Source organism: Mastacembelus armatus, chromosome 17 (genome assembly GCF_900324485.2).
Source record: "Mastacembelus armatus chromosome 17, fMasArm1.2, whole genome shotgun sequence".
NCBI lineage: Eukaryota > Metazoa > Chordata > Actinopteri > Synbranchiformes > Mastacembelidae > Mastacembelus > Mastacembelus armatus.
The window spans coordinates 13,820,710-13,832,891 of NC_046649.1; the positions used below are offsets into that span (position 1 = coordinate 13,820,710).

General features: G+C 41.1%; 1 protein-coding gene across 1 annotated transcript in view; it reads right to left on the reverse strand.

Annotated features, from left to right (window-relative positions):
• Positions 1 to 2,190: 2,190 nt before the first annotated feature.
• Positions 2,191 to 12,182, reverse strand: part of clcn2a (chloride channel, voltage-sensitive 2a) — a 36,336-nt gene continuing 26,344 nt past the window's right edge. The window contains exons 9-25 of the mRNA XM_026313053.1: positions 11,971 to 12,096; positions 11,686 to 11,770; positions 11,238 to 11,339; positions 10,052 to 10,136; positions 8,905 to 9,060; positions 8,747 to 8,816; positions 8,546 to 8,656; positions 8,032 to 8,245; positions 7,667 to 7,800; positions 7,179 to 7,408; positions 6,686 to 6,797; positions 6,515 to 6,561; positions 4,630 to 4,698; positions 4,039 to 4,077; positions 3,847 to 3,951; positions 3,268 to 3,354; positions 2,191 to 3,120 (exon numbers count right to left, since the gene is read on the reverse strand). Coding sequence (XP_026168838.1) covers positions 2,608 to 3,120; positions 3,268 to 3,354; positions 3,847 to 3,951; positions 4,039 to 4,077; positions 4,630 to 4,698; positions 6,515 to 6,561; positions 6,686 to 6,797; positions 7,179 to 7,408; positions 7,667 to 7,800; positions 8,032 to 8,245; positions 8,546 to 8,656; positions 8,747 to 8,816; positions 8,905 to 9,060; positions 10,052 to 10,136; positions 11,238 to 11,339; positions 11,686 to 11,770; positions 11,971 to 12,096 — 2,285 coding nt within the window. The 3' untranslated portion in view covers positions 2,191 to 2,607. The remainder of the gene's footprint in view (positions 3,121 to 3,267; positions 3,355 to 3,846; positions 3,952 to 4,038; positions 4,078 to 4,629; positions 4,699 to 6,514; positions 6,562 to 6,685; positions 6,798 to 7,178; positions 7,409 to 7,666; positions 7,801 to 8,031; positions 8,246 to 8,545; positions 8,657 to 8,746; positions 8,817 to 8,904; positions 9,061 to 10,051; positions 10,137 to 11,237; positions 11,340 to 11,685; positions 11,771 to 11,970; positions 12,097 to 12,182) is intronic.

Sequence of the window (12,182 nt, forward strand, 5' to 3'; positions counted from 1 at the left end):
TTTTTTGAAAAGGATTCTTTGTCTTTTTTTCCATAAACACAAACTAAAGACAAAAAGAGGAAGCACAAATTTTTAGTTTATGTTTTAAAGGTGTTTTTCTTTCAATTTAATCATTCACTCATGTACAAAAAACAATTTCATGTTCTCTGAAAAATAACAATGGCTGTTGGATTTCAAATGCATAACTGTCCTATGTACAGAGCATGTACGTAGATTTCATACTTGGATTTCAACCATGTATTTTCATATGTACAAAGCATATACAGGTCAGTGCCATATAAAGGGAGATACTACAGACTTATTGCTTAACTAGATTCTCTGCAAATTAGCTTATATACTTTCTACATTTAATTCCTTATACATTATCTTATACGGCGAGCAATACTTCACATTCTATATGCAAACAAAAAGACGTTAATAAATTGTTGCACAAATGTTTACACAGACAAAAATGAGCCTGAGGTGGTGTGCTGCGGTGAAATCACATAAAATTGGAATATGGCTCAAAATTGCATGAAGCTAAAATACATCCAAAGTCATAACAAGGACTCGCACACAAACATACACACGCTTTGATCTACGACAGCTTTTGGACTTTTTGGGGTTTGTCACCGTGCTTCATACAGTGGTTACATTTCTCGACATTTCATTAGAAGCCAGGCTGGATTAAATGTACTCTGTCAATAAGAGATATGTGTGACATATCACGGTGTAAATATCTACAGGCTGCATACAGTGTATGTGTGCATGTAAGTGTGAGTGTGCTCTGTACAACAGCCAGTATCTTCCTATCACTCAAGTGTTGTTCCTTTATCATGCTAGAAACACGTTAAACACAGTAATTTTACATAGCAAGAAGATGCAGGGGCAGTTCAAACGATGAGACTGACAGTCTACATTGCCCTTATTAAATCAGCCCCTATAAAGCCAAACAAGGCTACATGTGCAGTAAATTATATTCATGGTAATTACAATGTGCTTCATTATTATTTGGAGCCCTGTACTAAGCTTGGTGGACCTTTGGAAGCTGCCTTTTTTGTTTAGTGAATAGATCCCAGCTGATAGTAGATGTTGGGGGCTAATAAGGACACTGATATTTGGTGGTAAAATAAAAAAAAACAAAACTGATAAATACTGATAAAATGCTGTGACATGTAATTGCAGAGCCTGCATTGTTTTAAACAGTGGAGTCTGGACACACTGTAGCTATTAAATCACATTTTACTGCATTATTACTGTAAATTTATTGCATATCAGCCAACATATAACCAACACCATTCTGTCTTAGTCATTAATCTTATCCCTCTTTGATGTATTAGCTTGTGAATAGGTAGTTTGAAGTCATATAGTTATGTGCTCATTAGAATAATTTTCCATGTCTTTGTTCTTCTGTGCTTTCCCTTGATTATTTATTCCTTTTAGTTTTCACCATCCATTATTTCACATAATGTTTGAAGTCAAAACGATGTATAGGAGTGTGGACCAGATCGGAGAATGGCAAGAAAACTGTCAAAAAGTGTCACACTCTCTCACACACACACACACACACACACACACACACACACACACACACAGGATATTGCTGGCAATATTCTATGTTTCTTAGTGTCAAATCCCATGAAAAGGCTAAATTAGTATTTTCTGTGTAGCCTAATAGAGTTAATTCCTCCACGACATTATAGTTTAACACACAAGTTATATTGTTCCACCATTTGACATGATCCTGCATTACATGAAACATGGGCACACAGGTTCAAACTCACTATAGCACAAAATCTGCATCTGCAAAGAGTCCCTAATAAATTCACTGATTTCTCCTGTGTGAGTAACGTTTTACTAAAAACAACAGTGCCCAGCTCACTACATGTAAAATGCGCATTAATCCACATCAATCATGCTGAGCTGTAATTTAAATGTCATTTTCAAGTCCATCTGCTGAAGCTTTAAACACCTATGACCATGCAATGTGACAGGTCCAAGTTTAAGAACTCAAACATTTTTTTAAAAAGCTCAATAAAAGAATGAGCCACCAATGTAGCACTGTGTTCTCTGTCAGATTTACAAGGTACAATTTAAAAGAGGAAACTAATTGATGCAGCAGAATCATGCAAATGCCATCTTTTTCTCTGCACATTATTCTTCCTTGTCCAAATTCATTGCCCACAATGCAACTTGATGATAGCGGCTACTATAACCTTGAGATGCTAGCCTCAAGCAGAGGTAAATTGTGGACTAGTGTATTGTGGTAATCCGTGGGATTGCATGTGTAAAATCAGTTCACCTTTAAATATTTGTCTTTAAGAGCAGTGTATGAACAACAAGGAGGGCAAGACTGTTAGGAAGTGTTAGGAAACTGACAAATCCATTGTCACTATAGCTCTTCTCATGGGATTTGTTGACAATAATAAGACTACAGAATAAAACAAGCTTTATCCTTTAAACAAGCATCTGCACAGTTTCAGACACATCTAACTAAATGTTACACCAACTCACTCGCTCACTCACACCACAACATTACAAACCAATCTAGGCTGGACTTGGAGGTGAGTGTGACCTCAAAAAAACATAAGAAACGCCAATATTCATGAGGCGACGGTATGGATCTGATCATTCTGATTGGTCCTCAGTGTGGGCGGGGCTACCCTGTCCCTCAGGTTCTGATTGGTCCTTGTTCAGAGGTGGACTGCCCTGTTCTTGCTCTGTTTCGTCCGGCTCAGGGGTGTGGGTGGGGGGATCATAGTCACAGGCCAGCTCTGATTCCTCAGTGTGGGAGGGGCTGCAGTCAAAAGTAAACTCTGATTGGTCCTCAGTGAAAGAGGGGCTTTCCTGGAGCACCAGATCCGATGACTGGTTTGTGATGTCACCTGGGCTGGTTTGAAACTGCAGACTGGTTTGGTCTGAGAAGTTGACTGGGATCTCTTTGTACGAGAGATCTGGCTGGTCCTTAACATGAGGATTGCGTTCCCGTGGCAACGAGAGCCCTCTGTGGCGGATGCACAGCTTGTGTAATTCAGTTACCTCGGACACGTTTGTGCTGTTCCCGCTGTCACGGAAACTGGCCAATGGAGGGCGCACTTTCACTCCAGTCACTGTCACGGAGCCCTCGATGGCCTTACGTAGCTGGAGGAAACAAGAAAGAAAGAAGAGCCAGGGAAAGTAAAACAAAGAGAAAGGGGAAAGGGAGCAGGTAGAGATAAGTTGAACATCAGTGATCAAATGCAGAAAAAAAAAGTTCTGTGTCAGTGCCCAGGAAACAGACATGCACACCTCTTTGAGAGAGACCACTCCAACCAGACGTCCCATGCTGGTGACATAGGCATGATCCAGGCCCAGCAGAGAGAAGATAGTGTGAGTCTGTGGAGGAGGACAGATGGATCATAGCCTGGATAAATACTTAGGGAGCAGGGTTCATTTGCATTTCGGATCAAGCTTGTGTAAACTCCAATTCTGTGATGAAACTGCTCTTCTATGTCTCGAGACGCTTATTGTGTCAGACTAGATGATCCTACAGTCATAAATTCTTGCTGTGAGCCCCGGCAGACTACACTTTAGACACCAACCAGTCATAGCTTACCGTAATTTATGATTTGTGTAATCAACAGAGGCGATTTCACTTTCCCCAGACAGCAAAAAAACCCAAGGTGTATTTATGTAATCACACTTTTATGACTAACAGTGAAGCTGAGACCATTCACATGGATTGAGTGGTGAAAAATGGCTCTGCTTTATTCCTAGCTGGTAAAACAAGATTCTCATTGTATGCACAGGGCATTTTTTTGTTAAAAATTTAATTACCTACTGTTGTAAAAACGTAGTTTCAGGGTGTGTTTATTTTTTATTTTGTACCTTATGCAGAGATGTTTGCTCCACCAGCTGGAAAGGGGCAGGATCAATCTTGCAGTTCTTGAAATCCACTGGTTCATCGAGCTGCTGTTCCTCCCACTCTGCTATCTGAGATGAGAAGAGTGACACGACACTGAAACTTAGAAACTCTCAACTATAAAACTCTTGCGTAGTTTCTGTTTGTGTAGGTCTCACCTCTGATGGGGTCATACAATCTTCCACTTCAGTGGAGTCCTGCAAGAAAAAAAACTAGTAAGACATACATATGTCCCTATATACACAAAATATTTATTATATACACAAAGTACACCAATATCACACAACACTATGCATAGTAAAGACAGTTTATCAACACATTACAATAGGAGATGACCTTGTACATCTACTTTCTATTTTCCAAGGTAAAGATAAGGTTCAGGCCAGTATCCGATAAACCAAACTTGTAGCATCAGAAACTTTCACAATCAACAGCCTTAAGCTAAAACACAAAAATGAACATAGCACACAATGAGCACTAAGAACAGTTTAGACTGAATCAGATGCAACATTTGGTTTACCACTGAATCAGATGCAACATTTGGTTTACCACTGAAGACAGTTTACCACTTAAACAAATTGCCCCATCTCTCTCTCTCTCTCTCATACACACTTTCTCTCGCTCTCTCTGCAAAGCCACTCTAATGCTTTGGTTTGTGCACCACAAGTATTTTGGTCCAGCACTCACTACGCACGTGTCGCAAGGCAACGGTTACTAAGCAACAGTCTCTAGGCGGCAGACAATCTTACCGCCATGGAGATCCTCACTCGTTTGGGTTTGGCCTTTCTTTTTTCAGGAGGAGCCGGCCCAGCCGGGCTCTTCCAGCCGGGGAGAGAAGGCATCAACACAGCACAACATTAACACAGCATCAGTGAAACTGGACAGGTTTAGCCCTTTAACAAGGCATCACTGCAACATTGGATCCCAGCCTGACTTCTGCTGCCAGAAGTCCCCAAGATGTGAGCACAATGTTGCTGAAAGGGTATAATTACTGCACCACAGATGAAGGTAAGGTCACGAAATCTGTACAAACCCAATGCTCACACAACACTGGATGACAAATACACTGCCAGAATAAAGGGGGTTTGAACACCTTATATTTTAGCATTTTTTGAAACAGTTAAACATTTCTGCTTTCCCTGAAATATCCCCTATTTTAACTTGAAAAATTCATCTTCTTCCACAGTGTCTGGCAGTATCGTACCGTCTGCTTGTTCCAGCTCTTCACTGAAGCAATAACTGCCCCTGCACATGACTCGGTGGCACATGTAGAGTGAAAGTTGAGTCAAAGACACCTTGTTTCACATCAGACCAGGTGTAACTAATTACATTATGAGATGCTGCACTGTAATATTATAATGAGTCCTGGAGCTGAGCACTTGTTAGTGATATTAGATAAACTGGTGTGTTTTCCTGCAAGGTCAAGTGGAAAATGTCTGAATTTGATTCATTTGGGAACAAAAAAAAAAGAAAAAAAGTGTACTATCATAATGCAGTTCATTTTGCTCTTCAATTGACTGTCAACATGTCACAGTTGGAAAGTCATAAGTGTTAATTAAAAAAATGAATAAAGGCTGAACTCCACTATACTGCTTCAGCTTTAATATGCTATGTTGAGTCTATTCATGCTGGTTATGGTGTGACACTTGAATAGAGGAAAGCCATTGTGAATGTTACTAGAAACACCTGTAATTTGTTTCTGCTGTGACAAGTTTAAATGTTTGCTGTGAAAAGAGCAAATTTACAGAACAGTGCTTTTACTGTGAAAATCCCAAGCGGGGTCAGGTTTGATGATTTTGAAGACAGAAAACACAGAAGTGAAAATAATGTGGTCAACCACAAAAATTCTCCTCATTCAGAGCCTTTTGTCAACATATAGGTAAAGTAAAGCAAAATATGCATTTTTTTAAATTATTTTTTTTGTGTTGTAAAGTGAAAATAAGAAGTTCAATTTGTCATTATGAAATTTCCCATTTCAAAATGGTTTCGGATTGAATGCAAATTATATGGATTTTAAACAATTCATTGATTATCAAATTACTGATGATTTACTTTTGTTCAAAGGATTAATCAATTAATCAACTTTATTTAAATTAGTTTCAGCTTCTAAAAATTCTGGGAACTGATGTATGATGTGAAAACATTTAAACCCATGACTCCTCTCACTATAAATACGTTACCAAAAATCAGCCTGTCATATTTAGTATCAGTGAAAGTCAAATTTTACATTTCCTGGTATGTTTGAACGTTTTACTACAAAGCACAAGTTCATAATGACTGAGCTGCTACTGTGTCAGCTGTTTAATTAAAGACACATCATGACTTTGAAACCAAAAATGCTCAAATGTAGGATGTTCAAAACGCTCGACTGGCAGTGAGTGTGTTGTGTATTGAAGGGGCAATGACTCACACATGTTTCAGAACAAAAAGCACAGCATGAGATCACACAGGGAAACCCTGCTGCCTGTGGGTGGATCCTGCCTGACGGCAGAAGGAGGAGGCGGACGGTATAGTGTATGCGCGAACTGAGAGAGAGCACACACACCCTCGCATATAATGCATGTCACACTCTTTCAGTACACTTGCACCCACGCATATATGATATCTTTCTCTCTTTCATGCTCTTGTGCTCACCTCCAGAAGCTCCTTATCTTGGTCAGCACAGGAGAGGGTCTGAGAGCCTCAGAGAGAAAACAAAAATCAGCTTTAATTAAATGTGAATTTGAATTCTGACCTTTTAAAATGTGTTTGTCATTTGTATCACACATCGCTGTTCCTCTTTCCTACTGTGTGTAAAGTACATACTATTTGGCGTCTCTGTGTCGCTGATGGCAGACACAGTTTTCAAGGCAGATTTCAAAGGGAGCTGGACATTGGAAACCACTGGGCTGAAGGAGGAAGACTCCTCTGTCGAGATCTATATGGAAAATACATTAACAAAGGAAGCCAGACACAAGCGCACATGCACACACACACACACACAGACGGAAAACAAAGAGAGGACAAATACAAAGCACATGCAGATAAACAGAACAACACAGGTAAAGGCACAGACGACAGAGACACAAGAGACATGTGTTAATGTATTAGTAGAAATCATGAACATTTATACAGTTTGTAAACACTTACCACGACAGCTGCCCAAAAAACTCCGTCTGTGCCTTTACCTACTACTACAGGCTTCACACATGCTGTGCCTGATCCACTTTTAGTCTACTGCTACAACCCAACCCAAGCCAGACTTTGCCCCAGCCCAGCCCTGGCGCCCCCGGACGCCTCACACCTGTTGGGTGCTCACCAGGAAGCGGACCCCTTGGCGAGAGTTGATATTGGTCGGGGCGTTTATGTGGGTGTGGGCGCACGGCGAGCTGGGGGTGCTGTCAGTAGTCAGACTTGGCAGGTGATCGTGTGTGCCGTTGTCCTGGGCCAGCTGGCGCAGGTACTCCAGCCTCCGCTGGTGACTGAGCTGAAGAGAAAGCAGAGACTGGAGCTGCAGTCGCTCTATGGAGCCCAGCAGGATCATAGAGTCTAAGGAGAAAGGAGGAAGAGAAAGAAAGAGCGAATGAAGGAAAACTTGATAGAGACCAAAGACAAAGGAGAACAAAATGATCAAAACATCAGTCTCATTCCAAAACCATGGGCAGAAATATGCTGCCTGAACTCTTCCGATTTTTACACAAGATGTTAGAACAGAGCTGCAGGTTCAATCAGGAGAAGACCTCCCTTATAATGTTGCCACAGAGTTGGAAGCACAAACCATGAAAACCCCATATTACAACCACCTACCTCTAGATTCAACCAGGGCCAGTGTTTTGAGCTGACCAGTCAGGAGCATCTCCTGCAGGTCGCGATAGGAAGATGTAAGAGTGATGAAGCGCACATCCCTGACCATGATGTCCTCCACACGGATATTATACTTCCTGAAATGTGGAGCAGGAGGAGAGAAGATAGCGGTTAGCTGATGAGAAGGGGGAGCAGGGAGAAGGGGAAAACAAGAGAGGGAAGGAAATGAAAGGCAAGAGATGGAGAAATAAAAAACAAATTAGGACACAGGATCGCTCAAAAACAACAGAGAAACATCCTGAGGTTTAATTCAAACAAACAGGTGGGGACAAGGACAAACAGGACACCGATTGGGCACACTGACTCACTCGTGATGCCCCATGCCCAGCTCGGGCAGATAAGGAAGCTTCTTGATGCGGATGATTGAGTCGTACAGGGATGGCTGGAGCGCCTGGGCCACGGCGTTGGCCAGGATCACAGCGATCATCACAGGCAGGATGTGGGAGATCTGACCAGTCAGCTCAAACACAATCACTGCTGTGGATACAGTGTGGGTGACTGCTCCAGACAAAGCTGCAGCACCTGTGTAAGAGGAAACACTCATTTTTTTTCACATTGTCTCATTGCAGGAATTCACGTACAGCACAGGAGGATCTAGTGCGTGGTCAGAAATGTTTGACAGAAGTTAAAAATCAATTTTCTAATTTTCTATTTCATCTTGGTTCATCATAAGTGAAACAATTTTCATCAGTCAGTTTCTATAAACCTGGATGAAGTGATGCCAATAACTGTAGCAGCAATGATTTCAATTATGCTGGAGAGAGGAACTTTAAAATGTAGCTTAAAAATTAATTATCAAAGCAAATTAGGTATAAAACTCACCAACAACAGCATAACCCCCCGGAACTATGGGATACACACTGCCGTCAGCATGTATGCCATCAGGAAACATGGTTGCCATGACCTCTCCAACAAGTCTGCCAAATGCTGCACCTGTGCATCGCACATAGATACACCAAGCAGTTATTTGAAGGAGTTCTAAATGCTGCAGGAAAAACCAATGGGAGAGTGGATTTTATTCACCGATAAGGAAAACTGGCATGAAGGCCCCACATGGAACAGGCATGGTGGTGGCAACAGCGGACATCCAGAACTGAAACATGGAGGAAAGTTTAAAAATCATAAACATTCAATCGCCATCATCATCATGAATTCACCATTGAATATTACACGTGTGCTACCTTCATGATGATGAAGAGGATGAGGGTGATGAAGACGTTGACCTGGGGGTGCTTCCAGGCATGGTGGTGGCTGATGTAGTCAAACTCCTCAGCCACGCCCTGACGGCACCAGGTGCGGTTGTCGAAGAGTGCGACCAGAGACTCGTGCTGAGTCAGCTGACGGGTCAAAACAAGGAAAAAGTTAAGTGAAGGTTTCACACTGTTTTGGCAGCTCTACTGGTCACAGAAGGGCAGCAGCAAACAATTTGCTGGGTCTTCTGCAAATTCCTGTGATTTTTTTTACTGTGAAGGTGAAAACAGGACTAAGAGTGTCCTGCCATGCTAGTGGCTCTGTGAGGCTGAAACCAAATATTATAGCAGCCCATCAAACAGCTAAAACACTTCCATCACTACTGCAACATTGAAATTTTAATTGGATCTGCAATAAGATAAAATTTCTAGAAATGAATGCAGCTTCATTGCTACCTGGAACTATCTGAAAACACCCAGTGGAAGAAAACAGTTCTTTAGTGTTTTGTCTTCTTAATGGAAGAAAACTGGTGTTTTAATCCCACTGGCAGAGTTTTTTTCATGGTTTGAGAGTCTGGAAAAGCTCAGAGTGATATTATAAGGCTTGTTATGCAGGGTGACTTCACAGCATGACAGGCACACGGGTAACTTTGGCACAAAAACTGTGTGCTCTGCATCTCTGTACAGGCTCAAACCCAATTTTATGGTTTTGACATTTTTTAACCTTTTCTAGGAGAAAAATAATCCGTCTGCATCCATTTGGCCACTTCGTTTAATGTTGCAGATGCAGTGCTACGTAACTGAGACTATAGCAGAAACATCACAATCATCAGAAACATTTGAACAGCATGTAACATAACATACAAATGTTACATTACAATGTAATGTAATTTTCTGAAGAAAATAAATATTTGATTTTATTTTCTGTTTTACTAATTACAGCTCCGAGGCCTGTGCATGTTGTCACGCTGCAGTAAACCCTGTCTATATAATCATAAAACATGTCAGGTTTTTTGGTATGTTTGTGTGTGTGTTAACTTATGCTATCAAATATGACACACAAAAATGACCAGCAACCTGATACAAACTCTCAGAGGCATGCTTTCATACTGTCAAGAGTGTGAAAGTGATTTCTCACCTGTCCAGCCATGAACTGCCCTAAGCCCGGAGGGAACGTGAGTGTTGAGACCAGCAGGGTGACGAGCGCAGGGTACACCAGACGTCTGACAGGAAGAGAGGGACTGCAGGGTCATTAATGAGTGTGCTTGTCACACTGTATGTGCATACTTGATTTCTGTGTGGTGAGGATAGGAGGTCTATAAATAGATCTCTGTTAAACTGGCCTAGTTCAGTCAAATACTTTACCTGAATCTCCCAATGCTGAATTAACATTGTGACATACAGTACGACACAGAGTCAATTATAAACACAAACTTAGGGTCACAGTTTAACCTGAGAAAATTGTTTTTGTTTAAATTCTCTTTCCAGTAGAGAGTTAGATGATGATGATCACACTTTAATGTCTCCACAGTAAACATATGGCAGCCTTAGGCACAAAGACTTGAAACAGGTGGAAACTGTTAGCATGGCTCTGTACAAAGTCAAATACATCTGCTTACCAGCATGATTAGAGATCACTAATTAACATGTTATATCATGTTTGGTTTCTTGATACAACCAATTTGTGATGTTATGGGGACAGTTGAGAGGGAATTTCTTTGCTCATAGTGACTTATTTTTATCACACCCCAACCCCTCCATCCATAATCTATACCCATCCATCCATCAATCAATCCATTATCTATACTCGCGTATTCCTAACCTGGGTCAGAGGGATCTGCTGGAGCCTATCCCAGCTCTCTTTGGGTGAAAGGCAGGGGTACACCCTGGACAGGTCACCAGTCCATCACAGGGCCACATAGAGACAAACAACCTCACACACTCACACTCACTCCTATGGGCAATTTAGAGTCACCAATCAACCTGACATACATGTTTTTGGACTGTGGGAGGAAACCAGAGTACCTGGAGAAAACCCACACAAGTTTTCATACAGATTAAACAAACCAGATCTAACATGTTAATTATTGAACTTCAGAGAAGAGTCAGACTAGCTTTTCCTCTTGTATTGAGTATTTGTGCTTAACTAACCACTTCCTGGTTATAGCTTCTTATTTACTGTCAGACATTGGAGTGGTGTCTATCTACAGTTAACTATGTGTAACTAAGCAAATAAGTGCATTTCACAAACTATTCTTTAAAGATAGAAAACACGTCCATCCGTGTGTAAAGAGTCTGTGTAACATCAGAGATCAGATACTCACTTCCTCAGAAGGAACTTGTTAATAGTTTTCTGTTTCCTCATACACTCTACAATCAGCCGGTTCAGGTAGACAAACAGGGCGCCACCAAAACCACAGGCAATCCTACAGACAGACAATGACACAATAAAACCTGAAATGGAATCACTTACACTACTGAAATACACTAAAGCTTCACCTGCACTTCAATCACTTTTTTAAGGCTCTTTGACAGGAAGCCTACCAATGTTAATTTACAGTTTTCTCTATTAAGACAGTTCGGGATCAAGCAAATCAAATTTGGCACATGATACTCCGGAGACAGTCTCTACTTCTAATCAACAGAGTAAAAAGTCAATTTCATGCCCTGTTCATCAAATACAAATCAACCTTCAGTCTCTCAACAGGGAGGTAAATGTGGAAAGAGACTTCAGAGAGGCACCAAACTGCCCTGCTGTGACTATTCACTCACCCAAGGACGGCAAACGCTGGCAGCTCCTGGAGGTCAAATGGAAAGTCCAGACGGAAACGTGTCTTAAAGAGAGCAGTGATGGTCTCTGAGGAAAATGAAGATTGTTCTTATTTTGTGTGGTTTGTATATCACCATGATGTGTGGTAAAACACAAATTATCAAATTAACTCTGTGTGAGATTTTAACCGTCAGTTAAAACAGAAAAAAAAAAAAAAACCACAAAATGACAGAGGTAACATCACAAATATACAAAATACAGATAATATTCCATGTCTTATGTGTTACCTTCTTCTTGGTTCCACACTGCCAGCACTCTGAATATGAAGGCACTGAAGGTGGCAGCAAAGAAGCCCCTCCAGTAGTTCCTCACAGCAAAAAATGTCGACGTGACCTCAATACTGAACAGCACCCCTGCATCAAAGAAACACACATATATATGCTCCTGCCCATAAACTTTTTTAATAAATGAATCAACTATTTCTTTACCTCACTTTAGT